The sequence below is a fragment of the Drosophila simulans genome, chromosome 2L (assembly GCF_016746395.2).
Source record: "Drosophila simulans strain w501 chromosome 2L, Prin_Dsim_3.1, whole genome shotgun sequence".
Classification (NCBI taxonomy): Eukaryota; Metazoa; Arthropoda; class Insecta; order Diptera; family Drosophilidae; genus Drosophila; species Drosophila simulans.
In genome coordinates this window covers 15032658-15055116 of record NC_052520.2, presented here as the reverse complement: position 1 = coordinate 15055116, position 22459 = coordinate 15032658, and the positions used below count along the sequence as shown (strand labels likewise).

Below are 22459 nucleotides of genomic sequence, written 5' to 3'. Positions count from 1 at the left end.
ACCTTCTAGACTGATCCACACCCTCCTCACCCCCCTCTAAGTACAAACACATGCATTGCACTCGGCTCTCGCCGATCTGAAAGTTGTAAGTTAAGATAACCACGATTATCTACTATTTGCACGCATCTTATCACTCACAGCCTCTGTGGAGCAGTGGAGCATATGGGATCTTATAAGGAACACTTGTCGGTGCGTTCTTGTGTTGTAACGTCTGGTGTTGAGTGTCTTTGATTGTTGAAAAATTATAAAGTGTGTTAATATTCGGAAATAATAATGTCCAGGAACGAGGATACACCGATTGCCAAGTAAGTTATGGGATGGTGGGAAAACGGTTTATCGCCTGACTTCCTGGGCCAAAGTTGGCGCAGCGCAAAAAGTTGGCCGAAAATAAAATCTCTTTTGGGCCAAATTAACATAAAGCGCCAAATGAGCTGCTGATTTGTTAAATAGGCGTAAGAGCGGACCGCGTGGGAGCAGTGACAACTGTCGGGTTCCCGGAGTCTTGGGATTTTCTAGGTGCGCACAGGCCTCCAAAAGTTGGATCGAAAGCTTAAAGTGCGACGGCTAACGTATTTTGCTTGCTGTTTTTTTTTTTCAGCCCCCAGTTTTTTTCTTTTTTTTTTGATTTTTTTCTTCCTTTGTGCAATTGCGTTGGAAAGTTGCAGAGCAAGTAGTTTAGCGCCATTTGCACTTTCCGTAGTAAAAATTACGCGCACTTGCTCTGGCACACCCACGCCCACCAACGCACGCCCACCCACGCACACACACACACACACACACTACCGTGCAACATGAGAAACTTATCAACGGGCACATCACACGCACACACACGTGCTGCTGATGAGGGCGGCGTCGGCGGAGTGGGCGTGGCCTTTAAGTAGTCATCGTAGTTTGCGTTAAGTAACAAAACTTCAAATTGAATTTTTCGCAGCACTTTTCATTTTAGCACCTATCAAAAAAACCCTTTTTCGGTGCATTTCGCCGCGCTTTCCAAAGCATCAAGCTCATTACAGTGGCAACTGCCTGCTGATGGACGGTGGCTTCGTTGGGGCTTATGGCAGTCAATGGCCCACTGTACATTGTGTCTGCTTAAATGCCGCAGTGTTTTGTTGGCACCGGCAACGACGCTACGTTTTAATTCTCTGCCGGGGTTTTCCCAGTCGAAGCTGCCACGGAAAAACTTTTCCTGCTGTGGGTGCACTTACTTACTTCTCATTCTTTTGGGCGTCTTTCACTTGTTTACCGTGGAAAACAAGTGCATTTCTATAGAAACTTGTGCAGAATAAAACTAACGAATGGCACATTTTAATTAAAGAATTAGTTGGGAAAGCGGTATATATTGTTTAGACCACATTCCTAACTCGTTTTGTGATACTTACTTGTAAGATTATTTCTAAATATGAACATTTTGATTAAAACTAGCATTTACAGTATAAAGTTATATAAAATATATATATTATGATGTACAGTGTAGATTATACAGCCATTTAAAGCCTAACTCTGTACTTATTTATATAAATATTTCTAATATACCCTGGAATAATGTTCTTGTGCTTTTTATCTGGGTGATCTTGAGTGTTCCGTGGAGTAACCATCTTCCTCTCCTGCAGACGCGACTCGGGACGGACGCGCAGGAGCAACTATGGCACGGCCCCATCCTTTCACCTGATGGAGCAGGGACAACCAGGTGCGAACGGAGTCGCTGGCAATGGCAACAACAATCACCCGGCAACGCCTTCAACACCTGCGCAAATTTTTTGTTTACACGGGCGGTCCAACAACGTCGAAGGTGAGTGAGGCAACAAGGGGTTAAGAGGGCCTGAAAAGGGCTGAAAAGCGGATGAAAAGGGGCTGAGGGGTGGGCTTAAAGCGGTGGCAAGGTGACTGTGACAAACGGCGGGGCACTTTCGTGTCGCTTTCAATCAGGTCGGACTGCCTCGCAGCAATTTGCAGTCATTCATAAATTATCAAGAAAACGCAGCAGGCAGCGGCACTTTGCACTAAAAGTCAAATGCAAACAAATCAAATTCGACAACAACGAAAATCAACCAAATTAGTTTTTTGTTATTTTTCCGTGTGTGTTTTCCCCCCCGCCCCATTTTGTATGGTAGCCGAAGCTTGATTGTTCCTAAGCGCGAATCGTTGATTGTTTGCTTTCCTTAATTTTTTTATTCGGGCGAAATCGAAAAACTCGCTGCAATCTACTCGTGTTCGGACCCAAATGTATGGGTGACTGAGGAGCTGTAATATCGGGTAAATGCTCGCTAATTGGCAGACGGCACGGAAATCGTCGGAAATGAATGATGCCCGGCTATATAGGAATGCGGCAACTTCGCTGGATAAAAGCCGCTTGGAAATGCTGCACGAATATGGTGAGCAAACAACTTACCACCTACTCGAAGCTTTATTTCCGCCCACGCGCCCACTACTCGCTCATGCACCAAACATACACCGAACCCCCGTTCCCCACCCAGTGTCATCAATCAGCTGATGATTCTCGAGGTTGGCAAACCAAATTATGGTGGAAACTGGGCCGGCTAGCCGGAGAGCAATCCGCCGCCACCGCCGCCGCCCAATCCACCCAATCCACTCCCCCCATCAGCATCTGTGGCATAATCAAAATTTATGCTCTTTGCTGACACACCGCTGCTGGGAGCAGACCGCATCCCACCACTATGGCCATATGTCATAAATCGCCCGAGGAGCCAGTGTAACGCTCGCCATAATTTACGTACGACATCGTCGATGGACCAAATAAATGTTTGGATCATTTTTTTCATTCATTGCCTTCACATATAGTACATAGGGTCAGAAACCGAGAAATCAACGTGGCTGTGTCAAGTTTATATTTTAATTTCCTGCGCTTCGGCTTTGAAACTAATCTCATACCCTGTAGGAAAGGATTTGGTGTAAGGATCGATTGTATCCTCAGAAACACTCAATACCATAACTTCAGTTAAGAGCCATCTGCTTAACTACATATATCATATCTATGCCCCATTTTACTAACAGAAATTACATTTAATGAGTATGCGATAGTCGCAAGTGGCGCAGGAAGAATTGCTAGCTATTTCTGCTTTTTTGGCGATGATTCGATTTATTGGCAGACGAGCTGGGCCCGAAATGAAATTAACTGGCGTCTAGACGAGGTGGATCCGCTACTGAAAGCTGCCTCCATCCTACACTGCCACACACAGCGATATATTCTCGTAGTTGTATATGTACATTATGCAATCGTCTTGGGGCGCTCGGTGCATTCAATCATGGCTTGAGTTAGTAACTCCCATTAGACAGCTCAACTAGCCGAGTGCAGTTCGATGCAGCTGCATTGATTTGCTTTGGCCGTAGTTAGTCGTTTGTAAAACGCGCTCCAGATGGGTCCATTCGCAAATGCTGGAATACTAAGCAGTTCGAATAGGTCGCCGTGTCCATTGTTCCCCCGAGTGAACGTCTTCCCTCGTTGTTATCGCCGCGTGCTCCGGACTCCTGGTTATGGATGTGCTCAGGCGGAGCGAGGCGGTCCAGAGCAATGGTAACTTGCTAATTAGGACAGGAGATGATGTGGCGTGGAAATATACATATATCAGATGTGAAGTTATAATCAACATAATGAGCGCGTAATCAAATATGCTGAGCCCTCGTTAGCCGGAAAGGATGATTTGGTTTCATGAGGCATTCATATCATTCGATTATATAATGATTGGATATAGACAGGTGTTTATTGCGCAAACAAAGCACTTGATGTCTCTCATGTTATTTAAATAAATTTAAACGAATTTCAACAGCTTAAGCAAAAAAAAGTTAAATTAAAAAAAGAAAGAAATATTTTACTTTCAAAGCTCTGGAAAACAAGAGCATTATTAATATGAGCTTCAATTTGTACTAACACAGCATACTAGGCACTCATTTTTTTCCGTGTAACAAGTGCTCAATTATATAAAAGACTGACATGTTTCCAAAGCCATCGGATTGGATCATCTTTAGATCTCAGCTGGCGTAGATTCTGGGCACCTGTCGAGCCATTGTTATTGATATTTGCACATAATGGAATGGCTTTTGTCGCGTATTTATTTCTATCAAATTAATGCCTGTGCGCCTGCACCTTGCCATTCCCACTCCCACTCCCTTGCCCCAACTGATGGCGATGCCTGCTCCCTGCCCTCCATTAATTATTTATAAGAACAAGTACAGAGCACAATTGTTGCCATGGCAGAACCAGATATGGATGTGAAGAAGGAGATGAGAGAGAGCACATCAGTGAATGTGGCGCCCATATCCACCGTCTTGCAGCCGCCCCCCTTCCCCCGGAATCCCAGAACATTAACCTCAGCTCCCCGGGAGTCCAACATACTTTCCGCATTGCGCAAACAAACAAGGCGAACGGAACGAGACCAGAACGGTCCAAGGCGACCAATTAAAGATGCAGATGGATCGGAGTTGTTTAAATTGCAAGTATGACGATTCTTATGCATCAGCTGGCTGCACTGGCTGCTCCACCGGAGGGGGAAACCTGAACCTGAAAACTCGAAACTGGATGCGGGTCTAATAGGTGAAATTTTCACGTGCCACAATCGTCGCAATCGCAGTTGCAGTTGCAGTTGCAGTAGCAGTTGCTCCTCCAGAGTGCCGGGCCTTGGTTATGCACAGGAATTTAATTTCGCTGCCGGCATTGTTACTGCCATTGTGCGAGTGTGTGGGCAAGGACATGGAGGATGTGGAGGATGCGGTCGATGAGGAGGCGGCGCTGGGAGCAGGTGCCCGCGCTGGAGCAGGAGCAGCCGGAGGAGCAGGAAGCGGTTGCCAGCAGACGCAGGCCAGGCGTCGGTGGCCTTGTGCTGGATTCAAATGAAGAAACCGCGCTCACATAGCCACCATGTCAGAGATGAGGCGCTCCACATGTGCGGTTGACACTCACGGAAGACAAAAAAATAACTCATGAATGAGATACATTATTTTAAATTAATAATAATTGATAGTCATTCGAAGTAATTACTTACATTACCCTTCAATATTTATGATTTAACTGGCACTAAAAAGTGGAATTAAATCAATTAGTACAATTTAACTGAATTGAAATCTAAGCAGCATGCACCCTTTGGCTTAAAACATGACAACGACTTATTGTAAAGATTTTTATGAAAGTTACAATGCTCACTTGACTACCAGGCTTAACTGCCAGTGCAAATCTGGGTGAGAACTCCTCTTGCACGGGCTCATCTCTATGGCTTCCACTTGCCGAGCAGCCAGCGGAGCATATGCACATGCACGAAGCTCCTGTAGCTTTTCCCGCTCCGGACAATGAAAAGCAGCTTGGCGAGGAAAAGTTGAGGAGTGGGTGGCGACCGGAGCAAGTGCAAAGAAAATGCAGCGGAAATGACAAAGCATGAAATACGGCTGCGACAAATGCAATAAAGTATTTAATAGACTGCTCCTAGCCGACCGAGAGCCACCAACCAACCAACCAACCAACCAGCCAGCCAACTGGCGAACCAAACCGAGCCAAGCAACTAGCAGCTACCAACTTTCGCCTGTCACTGACACCCAAAATGAATAAAACCAAAAAAAAAAAAAGAATAAAATAAGCGAGAAAAAGAACAAAAAATAACATAAAAAACAAGCGCAGAAACCTCCGGAAATGGGCCATATACCGAATCCATATGGGAGGGGCGTGGCTGGCAAGGAGCAGCAGCAGGATCAGGAGCAGAAGTAGGAGCTGCGCCGGCGGTCATTATTCACGTACCATGTTAAATAAATTTAAATGCCTGTTTTGTAAATATGTATTGCATGCTCAGCGGCATAACAGATGGGCGACGTCCAACTCATTCCCCACAGGGAATACAAGTGTGCACTGGCACATTGTTAATTTACCACTTTTGCGAAAAAAGGAGGTTATAGTCTTTGGCAGGGCTTAAGAATATCGCGAAATTTATTTAAAGGCCATCAATTGGGGTGCATGTGGGTAAGACCTTTTATCAACAATTAAGAATAAATGCGGAGCATGAAAGCAGGCGTAAATTGTTTAAAACAAACAGGGGGAGGCACTTATGCAAAACTTTTAATTCTACAAGAGTATCTTCTACATCAAAGAATGATGTATGTTAATTTATTTAAAACTAGAGTATTAAAACCAGGCATTAAGTATAAATATAACATTTATTTTTAATAGGTCTTAATATCAAATCAAGAATTTTGTTTACGAAATTTATTGCTAAGATGTCAAAGATTCCGAACACAAAATCCATATAAAGCAAAGCCTTTGTTTATTGCACTCAAATATAAAATGTGGATCGTGTTCAAGAGTATTTTCTATATTTTATCATTCATAAATTTAATTCCTATATATTTTTACTTTCAGTCCGGGATCATTGCCATCGTGCCCGCAGCGAGGGCGTGGATGTGAAGGCTCGCCGAAAACTGATCATTGCGAGCATTTTGTGTCTGGTTTTTATGATTGCCGAAATCGTGGGTAAGTAGAGTTAGTATATATATAAAGTGGGCTATATGCGCCATTGGAGCTACCAATTGGACGACTCCACAAAGGACTCCTTCCCCCTTCGATTTCTTTTTGAAATATTTCTTTTCCGTCTGCCTCTCAATTCCCAAACTAATTTTACTCACCTCTGAGAATCTGAGCCAACAAATAAACAAAACGAATAAAGTGAAAAGCGAAAGAAATAAGGCAAAGTCAAACAATGTGGGCAGCGAGGAATAGGGAAGCGGGAAAAGGACACGACGAGAGGACGACGACGAGACGATTAAAAACTGAGGACCGGAAGTGCAACAATATGGCGACCGGAAGGGCTTACTGTCTGCCATCAACCCTCCTCCATTTATGACGGCACCGGGGTTGGTTATACAATAAACATTTAATTTTCGAGTGGCGACGATGTCGTCGGCTGTTGTCGTTAATCGCTTTGCAATTACCTACAATGTTCGCTGGGAAAAGGACAAAGGACGAAGGACTGGGACTGAGGACCACGACTAGGCGGCTACCAATTCCCAGTTGCCAGGAAAGGATTTCATTTTTGCGCCCCTTGCTTTGCCTTTTGCACTCTTTTTTTCTTTCGCTTTCAAATCGAAATTGTTGCTGCGATAATGGGAAATAGAGAGAAAGGGCTCCAACTCCCCACCCTTTTAATGTTTTCCGTCTGAGGCCGGGGGTATTGTCACAAGGCAGCCGCTTTGGGGGTAATCCCCCCAATCAGCATCCACAAGCCCCACTGAATGTCGAGTTAATTTTTTGCGCATTTATTTACTTTCTCCCGCGACCCCGAACAGGTGGCGTCCTATCCAACAGCCTGGCCATCGCAACAGACGCCGCTCATTTGCTAACCGATTTCGCCAGTTTTATGATCTCGTTGTTTGCCATCTGGATTGCCGGACGCCCATCTACGCAGCGGTAAGTACTGCCCTCCGGAATGTAGACACTGCCAAAAGTCGTTTGCCGGGTAGAGGGAAATCAATAAAACGTAAAGTTTCAATCTTTTTCGCATTTCCTTTGCTCACTATCTGCTGCCAACTCCTTTGGCATGGCTCGTCTGCATCCTCCTTTATCACCGGGTCCTTGGGATTCTGCTCGTGGAAATAACGTAAAGCTATTCCTTAAATATCCTTCACCGGAATGTTGTTTGACCTTTTTGGAAAGACTTTAAGAATATTGAAATAATAAGAGCGAAAGAATTCTTTAAAATCATGCGCTTGTTACATTAAAAATCGGTTAATCTTTGGATTCTAATATTTTATATTTTAGAATACTCAGCATTCTTAAGACCTAATCAATTATCTCTAGCTTCCAAGACAACAAAAGGATAGAAAGCTGACAAATCATTCTATTTGCAAGCCTTGAATATAAAATTTCTTCGCAAAACACTTCTGGAGAGGATTCCCCTTATAACGAGTGTATCTGCATTGGCCTGCAATTTATATTCCCCTCTTATAAGGCTGCTCTCCACCATAATTTCTGTCGCTCGACTTGGCCATCCTCCATATCCTTGGCTGCTGCTGCTGCCTGCATTTCCCATTCGCCATCGTCTAATTAGGCGAAAAGCCTGTTTCCAAATTTTCAGTGCCTTCCTCTTGCGTCTGCGGCCCCTGTGTTGCAATTGCTCACAGTGTTGCCGAAATTTTATTTTTAGGAGGAATATTCATATACCTTATTATACCTTATATAATAAGGTAAGGCATTATAAGGTTATAATGCTGGCTAATTATAACGAAATAAATAAGGGATTTAAGGGATGAATTTTACAAGTTGTTTGGACTTGGAGCTTTTCTCTATGATCTAAATGAAAGTTCTTAAAGAACATAGTTTTTTAATTTATTTTCTTGATCCTTCAGTAAGTTTAACTACTTTTCAACCTTGGAGATTCCAAATCAATTCCTGCGAATTCCTTTGGATAACGATGACATTTTTTTGAAATAACGTTTAGTTTTTCAAATGTCTTTTGGCATCACTGGTTGGTGCTGTTGCTGCTGCGCACTGTACATTTGGCCGTTGCACATTTTTCAATTGGTCTTTGGGAGCACTCCTTTGTCTCCGCCCCAACATCCGACCCCCCACCCCCCCCCCCTTTCAGTGTTCCCCCCGCCGCACGCCCCTTCCCCATACGGCATCCATCTTGGGCTGAACTAGAAGGAGGGAGGCAAACGGCACGTTCTGCTCATTCATGCAAAAATCTCACTCACTCGACGACTCGACTGCAGCCACAAAGTGAATAATGAAAAACTTTTGCAATTTCAAGCGTGTTGCATGGTAATTTTGTAAATTTCGCTCCTGCCATCAGACTCCCGGACTCAGAGCCTCCATCTTCGTCGTCTCCTGTGCGTTGATGTTGCTTCTGTTTCTGTTTCTGTTCCAGTTGCTCCTGCATGCTGCATGTTGCTGTTGCTGCTGCTGCTGCTGTTGCTGCTGCTGTTGCTGCTGTTGCTGCTGCATGTTGCAGCAGTCCCAGTCTCGAGCTGGCTGAATGCCTCTCTCTTTGGGCCTGGTCCTCTGGCTGGTTTTGGTTTCAGTGCGGTTCGCAGCCTTCCTCCCTATTTTGGGGGCTCCTGCGCCCACCGCACCACCCATTTTGGCGCTCTGGCTGCCGTTGCCGAGTTGACAAGCCTAATTTATCAAAACAAAACACATTTGCACAATTGCAAAGGCAAACGCAGAAAACGAAATGCAAAAGCTAGGTAAAACTAAGCACGGTACAGTGGAATAATTCAATTAATACCTGCGGTATATTCCTCCATGATAATGAATGATGCAAATTTGCAGTAGCATAGGATTTCTGTAATGACATAGTTTGATAAGTGCCAAATTTCTTTGAGTATATCAATTAGCAGTGGTTAATTAGCTCAAAGCAATAGGAATGTTGCAACTAAATTGGCCTAAGTTAAGTAACTATTTTCGCTAATATTTCTTTATGAAGTTAAGTTAATAATACAAAATGATCTCTAATACTCTACTGATTTCAAACGGCTATTTTTGTTTTGATATAGCATCACTTTTTGAAAGTATCTTCAGATATTAAAGTTACATAATTGCTATCCTTAATATACTATCTTTTTAATTTCATTTTCCCTATATATCTGACTTTGTTGGCTGCCAAAAAGTTAGTTTGGCATAACACACTACCGTATTTCATTATCGCTAATCCCAATTAAGTGTTTTGGCTACTTTCTTTTAATTATCGCACCCGGTCCCAGTGTGCCGGAACCACCATTGAGGTAGCGATGTTGCTGCTCCTCCGTTGGGGATAGAAAGGACCTAAGGACCGGCGGGCCGTCGGTCGGACGAGGGGGTGGGCCGCCAGCAGCAGGCGGTCATTAAGCAAATGGCTGCACTTGCAACGCCAACTGCAAGGCCCCAACTAGCGTATATATGTATATATATATATTTATATATACAGAGGTATTTGTATATACACGTATAGAGAGCTACGCCATACATTGACACGGCTGGGTGTTTTTTGGGTGGTTTCTGTAGGGTTTGCTGGCTTTGGCTCCAGGAGTGAGGATACGACGGATGTTTGCTGGAAATTAAATTGTATTATTATGGCGAGACATTCGTTGCTGTAGCTGCCTGCTGCCTTCTGGCATCGCATTAGTTAGCAGGCTGGCAAAATTGTTGCCTTTTGCCATTATTTCAATTTTATAACGAGAGTGGTCGCTCCTCCCACTTCCACCTGTCGGTTACCGGTTGGTCCTGGTTTTGGTCCTGTTCCTGGCTCGTTCTGATGTGGCTTGGCTTGTTTTCTCGTCTAGGTTGGGCTTTAATTGAACGACCCTCGACTTGGTCACCGCCGCCGCTGCCGTTCAGGTGTTGACTTTGACCCAACCAAAAAACGAAAAATAAGCTATAAAAAACTACATGAAAAATAAGCAGAGCGGTGAAGGGAGGGGGGTGGGCGCACATGCAAAACGCTCATTACATTAGGGAAATCCTGGAACACACTCCTGCCCGGCGAAATGTTATCATTTGGGGGAGCAGCCGCGCCCCTAAGCGAACACAAATTAAAATGGCATTTGACGAATTTTGGTCACATTTATCAAGTCGTGTTAATTTCCAACTTGCCCACAGTGACCTCTCTTTATGTCATCAGCAATTTATGTTTCGCTTGTGACCGATAAGTTTGTCTTTTCACCTCCCCCTTCTCCTTGGGGCTTATAAAAGGATATTATTTTCTGAAAGCGGCTTATTTGACGAATCTAAATTTATAGAGCATGCCAATTGTCACCAATTTGTTAATGAGGAAATTAAATATTAAACAGCTCAATTTTAGCTCAAACTATAATTGGCTTGGTTCAACAAAATATCAAATATGAATATGTGAAACTAAAAGTTTTAAACTATAAAATGTTAAAAAAAAGGTACTATAAAGTGGCACAACTATTAAAGCCATCCAAAACATATAAAGTGCAATTATTGTTTGCATATAATAGTTTGCTCGTTGGCAAAGTTGTCGCCATCGCCAAAGTAACAAAGTTTTGCCATCCTTATCGGGTGGCAAGTGGAAATTTTTTGCTCGTCTACATCGCAGCCTCATTATCTTCACCTGTGCCCCCACATTAATTAAGCTCCACTCGCTCTTATCTTTGACAGGATGTCCTTCGGCTGGTATCGCGCTGAGGTTATTGGCGCCATGGCCTCCGTCTTCATGATCTGGGTCATCACGGGCATCCTCGTCTGGCTGGCCATCGGACGACTCATCAGCGGCGACTACGAGGTGAATGCGAAGATCATGCTGATCACATCCGGCCTGGCCATATTGGTGAATGTCATGTAAGTACAGTTGTATGTTTCATCCTGATATGCAGATCTTTGATTGCTGGCGGAATGTCCGACCTGTCCTCTTTGGCCCATCCGTGCGGCGGCAAAGTTTTCCCCTGTTTTCCCCTGGGCAGTTTTCCAATTGCAATTGCCGCAATCAACTTGTCCCGGGCATGAGGCACCAAATGGGTCAACATGGTGCACACTCCAAATGCCACCCGATCCCAGGCCAACTGCTCGATTCCTGGATGGCATTCCCTTACGTATCCGCCAGTTGTTGCCGCAACTTTCTCCACATTTTAGCGACAACTTTTTCCGCAAGTTTAGAATTTCTTCTCGTTCTATTTTTACCGTATTTTTTTCGTTTCTTATTTGGTTTTTTTTTTGTACTTTTCCTTCTGCGTCAACAAAAGCCAAAAGGCGGCGGGGAGTTTGCTGGTGTTTGTGTTGGCCAGCCCCAAAGGTGGAAAATTCTCTAGGCGGGATGGGGTAACGTGCCATCGAAGATGGTTTCGATAATGCTCCAAACGGCGGCCAATGGGGAGCCCCTCGGTCATTGGACTTCTTTTTTACTTTGGCAAAGTTAAAAATAAATCGAGGCCCGAAAAGTTTAACGTTATACTTAATTTAATTGTGATTTTTCAATTGATTTTTTTGTTGTTGTTAAACGCTTGCCGGGTCAGTTAAGCCAAAGTAATTGAAGATTGGATTTGTTATTATTAGAAAGCTTTAAAAATATATTGGGCTTAACAGAGTTAGGGAAGTTATTATGTTATATTTGTTTAAAGAGAGAATATATATTGTATTTAAGCGAGATACAAATCACGCTGAACTTTCTTTTATAGCCTAAAAATATTTACTATTTAAGCCTTCATTTAAGGCTTAATGTGTTAAGTGTGAATTTAAGTTAATTTGTCTTTTGGAAGGGCATTCTCAGTTCGCCTAATGAATCACTAATCGCCTCGCTTGTTTTGATTTCGCCAAGTGCAAAACCTGCAAGGATCTGCCTTCTCCTTTCCCCTTGTCTGCCACGCCCCGCTCCTATGCCAGCCCCTTTCCCCATTGATGCTCATTCATGTGGCTGTCGAAGCATAGTTTTTGGCGCATAAATCGCAACGTTCAATGCCGAGCTCACACTAACGTGTGTGTGGCCCCCTACTCCACCCACCGCCCACTGAGCGCCCCTCCGTGCCACGCCCACCTCAGCTCACCTATTTTCCTGCACGAGTGTTGCTGCAGCTGTTGTTGCTTTTGTTTTTGTTGCCGCTAGTTGGGCGGTAGCGCAAAAATTTTCCAGTTGACGTTGGCATTTTCAGTGTTTGCCACTTGAATTGTTTGATTACGTGAATTGATTGTGAAAAACGTGCAGCAGAAGCAACTCTCCTGGCTTACAGATTTGTCCAAGAAGAAGACGTAGAAGATGGCCGGACTTTGTGGAGATGGGCGGTGGGCGAGGGGCGTGGCGAAGGCCATCTGTGGATGCTGCCATAAAAGTAGGAAGTTAAGTCAAGTCAATACTGAAGCATACTCCTTATTCGTATACATCGAAAAAATATATTTCAGTTGCTTTATTTCAGTTCTATATTGAGCATTGGAATTTTCCGGGAAAGAAAGCAAAGAATTTTAATAAACTTTGAAGTTGGTACGCATTTTTTCCGGTGTACCTTGGACCTGTGTTCGAACAACGAAATTAAATGGCCACATTTTACCGTTATGCGTTCGGGCAAACGAGTTAGCTGCAAGTTTTAACTATTTTCAGTCCCGTTTGCTCTCGTTGTTATTGAAGGCTTTTTACTTAGTTTCATTTAGTTGTTGAGAGCTCTCTGGATTTTATTTTTGCCAGTTTTTAGTTCAATTAGCACAATGCCGAAAATAGCTGGAAAACGCCACACACACACCCACATCCGCATACACAGACACACACACACACGCACTGAATTTTCCGGATTCGCTTTGTGTGTTGTTGTTGGGTTAACTTTTGAGTGGCGGCAACGACGTCCGTCGACTTCACATCGTTAAAACGCCCATTAAGGCCAAAAGCGGGGAAAATGGAGAAACAGAACGAGAAATGTTGGAAGAGAGAGTGAAATCGCCAAAGTACAATGAAACTTACATTTGATCCTCATTGCATCCACAATATGTTACCATAGTAGTTGTAATAATGAAGTTATTGAAAAAAACATAGCATACTTTCTGGATTGCGTTCTTGTGCTAGTTACTTTGAATTCTAAATATACGATTAAAATAATAGTTAAAATAGTTACATAAATCAACCTAAAGTACAATGACCTAGCAACAAAAGCTTCATATAGTGGTTGGAATTTAAAAGCGCATTAGATCAAGAAAATTTCTTATAAAGAGTTTCCACTGTGCCTGACCTTAAACTGCAAGTGGGACATTAGCGAGAGCAAATGCCAGTGAAATATGAGAGGTTTATTCTGGCGAGAAAGGCGGCGGGAAGTGCTGGGGCAGCGAGGTGCTAAAGCAATTACAACCAGCGTGTGGAGATGAAGGCGCTTAGCCGTGGGAATGGCAGTTAGGACAGATGGATGAATGCACAGCCAAATTTCCTTAAAGCAATCAAATAAATTTGATACAGAGTCCGTTTTTGTGGCAAATGCAATTTTAATCAAACCATACTAGATACTTGTGTTTCAGTGGAAAACTCTTCTCGTTGTAATTTATCTAAATATGAAGTAGTTAGTATAGCAAACGTTTTAAATGCCCTAAAAATGATTCAGCTTCTGTTGCAACTCCTATCTGTCGTATAATTTCTCTTATGAATTCGCTTCTTCCACTTGATATATTTTTGCTCCTTGCTTGTGTTTAGTGTTCACCATGTGAACATTGAGCCTGGTCTGGTCGTCGGTCCTCCGCTTTCCTATTCCGGGCAGCCACTTGATACCGAAGCTGGCCAAAAGCTTGTTAGCCTGACAACTCAATTTCATTTTCAATTTCTTAAGACCACGCTGTGATGGCCCAGCCAGCTCGGTTCGAAGAAGTTACCAGGCCAAATGTGGCCATAATTTGTCAAACAGCAAAGAAACAAAAAACGGGGAAAAAATATAGGAGACGCCAGAAGAAACACAAGGAGAAAATAAATATAAACGGTGATGAAGAAGGAGCAAACACTTCCTTTGCCGTTTCGTGTGGGGCGTCGCGTTGATGGGCACTAAATAAATTGTTCAGAGCGCCACATCTAGCTCCAGATTCAGGTAGCAGTGGTGCCAAATCAGCTTATTCCGATGTCTGAAAAAAATGAAAAGGAGTATTCGCTGGAAGCACCTAGTTCATAACCCCGAAAAGTACCCATAAATATTTTTATGTTCAAAATTTCATAGTGAGTCAGCTCGTGGGAGTCTATAAATATATCTACTTTTATGCTTATATTCAATCTAGTTTTTTATCAATCCTAAGATTTAAACCCCTAATCAAAACTCAAAAAATCTAAATTTTTATTCTAAAATTCTAAAAATCCGTGGTACGGAAAATATTAGTAACAAATGAATTTATGGGAGGCAGAAGGCATCAAAGCCACTTTTTTTCTGAGTTGTGTTGAACACCACTCTGTAGTCCCCAAAAAAAGCTCACATTGTTAGGACCCTTCCTCCTACTATTTTGGTCCCCCAACCAGCGTGGCCACGCGGTCAGTGATGGCGGTCCATGGTGGCGCCATGGATTCCATGCGGAGCACATACGCTTTTCGACTTTGAACATCCGATTGCCGAGGCATTACCCCGGCCACTCTGCCCCTGGTTCCACCTCCACCGATCCCCTCCTGCGCTGTGTGTCCTCGAGCGCAAAAAATGCCAATACGAGCGACATTCCCCGGCCATCAGGAGAGGCACCAAGCTCCGTGCCCCTCCTGGCTGCCCATGCTCCTCCGTCAACTCGGCATTGTTGTTCCAACTGTGGCGCTGTAATTTGTAGCGCGCAATGAAGCATTTCCCCTTGATTTTGCGGCATCTTTACTCGCCTCGTTAGTGGCCAACAAACGACAGCAGCAGCCATGACAACACCAGGACTCGGATAAGTCTGGCAATCGGGAGCTGGTAGCTGGAAGCGAGGTCCTGCGACCCAGCAGAGTGCCCAAGGACCAAGGGGAAACGGCTCCGCTGTGTGTGTGGCGTATATGCCACGTCCTGATTTAATTGACAGGAACATAAATATTAGCGCATATCTTGACTCAGCTCGCCTTGGCTCGGCTAGGGCTTTAGCTTTGGTCGCGTATGTGACTGTTGCCAGGATTTTGCAGCCACTAAGGATGTCTCGAGGCATGTGGGGTGCTCTGGTCCTAGTCTGCCGTGATCCTGGTCTCAGTTTGGTCTGTCACCCGGATGAGCAGCTCGTTAAGCTGTCGGTCCAAGGAGCCGAGTAGCGGAGCACAAGCAACCACGACCAGGATGAAACGACAACGGAACACGTTTATTTCGCTCATCGCAACCTTAACGCGCACTTTACACCGAGGTCTTATGTTTTATTGGGCTAGTGGAGTTCCAAAGACAGGCGCTATAAATTCAAGCAAAAATTTTAGAGTAGTTTGGGTTAGAACTAATCAAGCATTAAATATATTTATTGTGTAAAATAAATGTAGCTATAATTATGTTACGCCCCTTTGCATGCCAGTGCCAGCAACATTTTATCGCCTGGCGTAAACTCCTTTTAAGACCAACAGAATGTCTTTGAGTCATCAATTGAGTACGTCAATTAGCCGCCAATCGATTTCCCAGCAGAACTTCCCACTGCGAGCGAGTCGGGTACTTGGTCTGGTCTATAAGAACGGCTAGATGGTTCCGTTCCGCTACGTGGCTGCTCACTTTGTGCTTTGTGTTTGCTCCTGCCAATGGTTGTGCGTAATTTATGCCAGTTTATTTATTGATGCCCCGCCACTGCATTGTTTCCCCAAAAAGCCGGCTAAGTGCAGCCGGCGGCGATGGACAGTGAGAGCCCGGTCCGTTGGCATGTCGGTCGGTCGGTTGGTCGACCATGGCCTTTTTCCCCAAATAGAAAAGCCATAAATCTGCAATGTCGGAGCATTTAAAATGAATAAAAAGTCAATGTGCCGAGCTATTAACTGCCGATCCATGCCGTGAAATGGGCGCAGGAGGAGGGGCGGTTGGAGAGGTTGCGAAAAAACCGGAGTTTGGGGATTGGGGAGCATGGTCTGGTCAGCCGGTTGCCATTTTCGACAATACATTTGTATTTGCATGCGGCAATGTGTCCGGACGTACTGAACTGGAGCAGCCCCAGATGGGCCGGCGGCCGGGGTCGGATTCGTCGGACAGGAGCGGTTAGTTTGGCTGGTCGGCTCGGAGGATCCCTCGCACAGGACATTCAGCATTCAACAGTGAACGGTGAACGATGAACCCTGAAAGCAGGGCTCTGAATTCAGGGATGGTGCATCCACCAAAGGGAGGGGGCACAGTACTGCTGCTGCTGCGCCGGAGTGCACACTGTACAGTGCTTAAAACTATTTATTTTGAAAAGAAAAGTGTAATTGATTTATGGAAATGACTGCGCAACCTATAAAGTCTAGTTAAAGGGTTTCGCAAATATATGGGCGATGAAATAGAAAAGCTAAAAGAAGACTTGTAATTTAGTGTTATGTATATTTTTAAAAATTGGCTGAGGAAATCCTAAAATATTTTAGCTTTATGTTCGTTATACTAAATAATTTCGAATATACTTGCGCATCTTCTGCTCTATATGCACTTGGCTCTTTTAAAATTCAAGGGATTATCAAAAATTCTATGATTCGAAATCGAGATATGCTCTCGAATTCCGCACAACATTCCTGTTCCTGCTAGCACTGACAACTACCGCTTTAAATTTCATAAAAAAGATTTGGCTTCCTGCAGTTTAATTCCATTTGAGGACTACTTCGGCCACTCGGCTCCACTGTCCATGACCTGAGTGTGTTTGTTTGACTGTGCGGTGCGACTGTTGTTGGTGCATTAAAATGCTGAAATAAAATGCCAAACAATGCAAAAGCGTTTCCCGCATACCGTTGCCGAAACCCCCGCCCCCTTTTGTCAGCCAGAGCACACACACAGACCAAAAACAAAAAAAAAGCGAACATTTTGGGTGCGTTTTTGTTTTCATACTGTGGCCAGGCTAACGTGCCCCCAACTGGTATGGTTTTTCGGTGGAGCGCGGGAATGGGTTGGTGGTGGCACAGGACCGGCACAAAATAGCTTGCAACATTTTCAAGCATATTAAATATTTGTGATAACGTTTCCAATTTCTCTCCCCAAACTCGGTTAGCATGGGCGTTCAGCTGCAGCATGGCCATTCCCATGGCCTGGGCGGTGGGCATGGTCACAGCCATGGCGGTTCCAAGAAGTCAAAGAAGAAGAACCCATCCCATGTGCAGGCCACATCCACACCATGCTCCGATTCGCCCAGCCAGCGGATTGAGGGCGGTGTGGCCTACGCGCCCGAGGATGCCGAATTGCCTGGCGGCGGGCTGCCGACGTTCTCGTACCAAAATACCAAGTTGGTCGATCCCACACTGGATTTGGAAATTGCAGCCGTTCTGGCCGAAACGGCACCCGGATCACATCATCACGGCGGACCGGTTGGACGCGAGGCCGTCAACATGAATGTCCGGGCAGCCCTCATCCATGTGATTGGCGATGTCATCCAGAGCGTGGGAGTGTTTGTCGCCGCCGGCGTGATTTACTTTTGGCCAGAGTACTCCATCGTTGATCCCATTTGCACGTTTGTGTTCTCCATCATTGTGCTCTTCACCACGTTCACGATCATGAAGGATGCCCTGCTGGTGAGTCTAAATGGTTTTTCTTTAATTTCTTTGATTTCTCTTGCAGATTTTTATACCCCTTTCACGATATTAAAATCACATAAATGCTCAGTACCTTAAGCGGATTTATCTGATTGCTTGTAAACACTGCTCCCTGTTTGCCATTTTTCCCCGCAGGTGCTCATGGAGGGGACTCCCAACTATATGCACTATGCCGAGGTGCTGCAGATTTTCCAAGGCATCGAGGGCGTTGAGCGGGTGCACAATTTGCGCATCTGGGCGCTGAGCATTAATAAAGTGGCGCTATCTGCACATTTGGCCATTGGTAAGTAGCTGCCCCCAGGCCGTCGGCCTTTTGCGAGCAAAACAGCACCACAGCACAAAACAGACCAGGCCAGGCTAGACCAGACCAGACCAAACCGAACCGAATCAGACCAGAAAGGTCGTTGGGTGGCCTTTGCCCTGATGCATGTGTTTGTCCGAGTGGGTGGGGGGAGTTCGTTGGGGTCGCGCTTTTGGGCATCGAGGGTAATTATCCCAATGGATTTGTTGTTGTTTTAAGCTGCGTCCAGAGAACTGCAAGGGTGGCATTTTTTACCACTCGACTCACACCCAACAATTTTGTGTGCGGGTGCTACCCGCCACGCACATCGCGGGTACTTACAAACACACAGTATACATCTGCACATGTAGACAAGACACCCCGTTGTGCCCGCACCCGAATCAATACGGTGACCTGCGTCGCGGGTGCCGATCATTCTCGGCACCCATAACGGAGGGTAGAGAAGACAAACAGTCAGAAAAAGACAAATGCCTAAAAAGGGATGAGTGACAAAAGCACTTGTGGGTTTACCGTTAAACACATGGGTGTTTCCAAAAATACTCGGGTGTTTCGAAAAATACTCGGGTAATAGTCTCTATCAGTCTATCTACTCTTGTAGATAGTCGAGTCACAGACAAGATGCGTAACTCCATACGTTTTACACTCCATACGTTTATACACTATTCTTTCGGCGTGGCTCTAGACTTTGTCGAATACTTTGTAAAATATGCCCTTCATATTATTATTATATTTTATTATAATTATATATATTATATTATATTTTATTATATTATATATTATAAATATATATATATATATGTAATTTAATTATTATATATATATATATATATATATATATGATATTATATATTATTATATATTATATATATTATTAACGTTTTTATTATTTAAATGTAAATTATAGTAAAAATAATAGTAATAGTAATAATGCTAATAGCCGAATTTATGTACATAATGTCACAAAATTCATTTCAAAAATGAATTTATGCAAGAATATTTGTCATTAGAGTATTCAGCTAGCGACTTGTGAAAAATTAGTAAGGCAATGATTCGAAACGGGTGGCACCAGACATGAGCACGAAATTTTTCTTGGGTATTCCCTTTTACCCTTCATTTCTTATACCCGTCGCGCTTCCACCCATACAAATTTTAGGCGTACAAAAAATGACCTGCGGCCGATCGTTGACTGTGCGTCCACTCACCCATACGGCTCTTGCGCAGCAGGCCTCGGGTGGTTTTTTTACTCGTAACAAAAACACAACGTTGGTAAAACACCCGAATATTTTCTGTTGCAGCAAGTAGGGTGTCAAAAAAGACGGGGTGCCTAGAGACCGAGTGTTTATCGGGTGGACGTAGAGTGCCAGTGGCGGGCTGCAGTTCTCTGGCTGCGTCCCCCCCGCTGGCACTGTTTCATAGCCCATGTCCATGGGCAGACAGTGAGCAATTAGCTTAATTATTTTTGAAATGGCTTTTTAAGCGTGGACAATTTTGATAGAGCCAGCGGAGTGCGAGAGCAACGGAGTTTGGTACCCATTAGTGTTATCCTCCTTATACTACCTAATCGTCTAATCGTTTGCCCTCTCTGCTCTTCTCTCCCACGAACAGCTGAAAATGCGAATCCTAAGAGGATCCTGGATGCGGCCACATCGGCGGTTCATTTGCGCTACAACTTCTTTGAGACCACCATCCAGATCGAGGACTATACCGCCCAAATGGAGAGCTGCCAGCAGTGCAATGTGCCCGAGAAGTAGAGTTCTTCTACCGCATACACAACCAAATTTCATAATATATGTAGTTCAGTGGTATTCAATATTTATTCAGCTGTACGCCCGATAAGAGTGACACCCCGTCTATCCATGTATTCCGTAAACAAGCCACGATTTCGGCTAGGTCCGACAAACAAATCGACTATAAAATATAATATAATAATAAAACTTGCGCTGATTGCCCCCCCACACATATACGCCCGTTTGTTGTTTATCAGTTTATCAGCAACACCTGAGCGTCGATTAATATATTCTGCATTACATGTACCCATCATAAAGTGTCAAACAGCTGGAGTGGTTTAACATATTCCGCTTTACATGTGTGTAATGTATAACGCTCCTATGGCGTTCACTTCATCATAAGCTGGTGACAGTGTGTGGTGCAAGCTGGTGATAAATATCACACTCATAATAATCTGAATAATACGGAAAACACAGCATTATTCAAACTCACTCACTTGACTTTCATTGCTTTGGCTGGTAGCTTTAGTTTCAAAAAAACTTAATTGGTTCTCGATCCCAATCAACTCTATCGAAATGCGCTGGTTACAATTTTTAATCGAATTCTCCAATCGCTATCTCTTTGGGCCAATAACTCTTTTTTTTCATGATTCCCAGCGGTGCATTTTTGCAAAGCGGGGGAAACTCGTACGTATTTTCCATCAAATTCGATGCATGAGCGATATGCAAACACGCATAAAAGTTATTAAGCTGCCGATGGCTCCAGCTCCAGCTCCGGCAACGTTGCACCCAAAAATGGTTACCGCGCCCTGAAACTAATGCCAATTTATGTGGAGGAGGGGAATGTGGTGGAGACGAGGGCTTGGGTGTGGGTGGTGGGCAGGTCACCGCGCTGGTCTGGCTAGCCATCACACCTGGCGGCGGCTTACCTGGCCCACTGCCCAATGTCATTATGCATAATTCTGATGTGTGGCCATTGCGTAAGCGACATTGCGTGTGGAACGAAGCGTCGCTTTCAAATTATGTCCAAATTGTTGGCCGGCACACTGGGAGTTGTGGCCCTTTGGATTGGTGGGAGTGGCACTGTCTGCCAACGTCTAACAGTCGGCGCCTAATCGCCGCCAATTTGTTGACAGATTTGCATGCCTCCGGCGAACAAAGATCCCACCGCCGCCGTCACCTTGAACAAATGCCGCAAATTTCCGCCAAACCGAAAGACCAAAGACTGTGGCTCACTTGTCCGGACGGGGAAGCCCCCAAGACGTGAGCGGTAGTGGCACAAAAATTGGACAAAAACCCATAACAACCCACTCCGATATTCCACTCCTTGCGCATGCGCAGCTGGCAGTGTACTAAAAAAAAAGTACTAAAAAGAGCAGCCGAGAGCAGGATGTTTTCGTGCTCCGTGTGCCAACGTTGCGGCTTTTCCTTTGGCGGCCACTTGACCTGCACTTGGAATCGAATGCACTTCGCCCACCGCCAGCCAGGATGCGGACGCACACTTTAAGAGATTAACATGCACGTTGGCCGCATGAAAACTGAATGATTAAATGTGAAGTCGCTGTGATAAGCGCGGGTAATAATTTGGATCCAGAATTAATGTTAAAAAATCAACATAATATCATGTATTTATACCAATAATTTATTACACCCCAGTTTTAAGTTTATCACTTGCAAAAGGGGTTGTAAAAATGTAAGGCGATGCGGAGATTAAGTTACCGCGTGGCAGGCATAAGTCATTAATATAAAATTACCTTCTAAAAGGCTTTGTATCGATTTTCATCAGCCACCTGTCCTCGCTAAATCCTTGAAAGCAATTTGAGACATTTTTACTCGAAGCTGTGGATGTCCTCACTTGCATAATTTGTAGGAAAACCGGATGATTTATTTACTGTGCGGCAAAAGCTGCTGAAATCATTGGCTAAATCTGTACTTAAGTCGATTTCAATCTATTGCCGACTGTTGCATAATTAGAGACTAGATTGCAACAAAAAGTATAAATTAAATTGATCTAGATTGGCCAAGAAGTTCGCGTGGCTCAAAAGGTAATTGGATAAGCTTTTGATTAAAATATAACATTTCTGGGGAAAACTTAAAGCTTTTGATAATTGTTTGTCCCGTCGCCCACGGAAAAGCCACCCATCTTTCTGTCACGATTTCACTTCAACATTTCGCGAAAATGCACAACAAAACTTCGCCAACAAATTTCGTGTGCAATTTCGACGGCGGAGGGGTTTTTTTGGGGGGCTAAGACGATGACGTCCAACGTCGTTGCTCATTAAAAACTTTTAGCCAGTTCGAACTTTTCGAGCCGGGAGATAAACAACAAGCAAGACAAGGCGAAGAGTGCAAATTATAAATGCACAAAGTAA

General features: G+C 44.2%; 1 protein-coding gene across 3 annotated transcripts; it reads left to right on the top strand.

The window, feature by feature from the left end:
• The first annotated feature begins 127 nt into the window (after window positions 1-127).
• On the top strand, window positions 128-20321 carry LOC6732402 (zinc transporter 2). 3 transcript variants are annotated; one of them, XM_016178246.3, is made up of 8 exons: window positions 128-305; window positions 1611-1789; window positions 6356-6466; window positions 7279-7399; window positions 11090-11269; window positions 17522-18038; window positions 18195-18342; window positions 19966-20321. In XM_016178246.3, exons 1-8 carry the CDS (start codon window positions 274-276, stop codon window positions 20109-20111), a joined length of 1434 nt encoding a protein of 477 aa, XP_016025062.1. In that variant the 5' UTR covers window positions 128-273; the 3' UTR covers window positions 20112-20321. The 3 variants fall into 3 exon arrangements, with proteins under 3 accessions (XP_016025062.1, XP_016025061.1, XP_039149086.1); XM_016178245.3 differs by lacking the exons at window positions 128-305; window positions 1611-1789 and adding an exon at window positions 2015-2372; XM_039293152.2 differs by lacking the exons at window positions 128-305; window positions 1611-1789 and adding an exon at window positions 3404-3532.
• Window positions 20322-22459: the final 2138 nt, after the last annotated feature.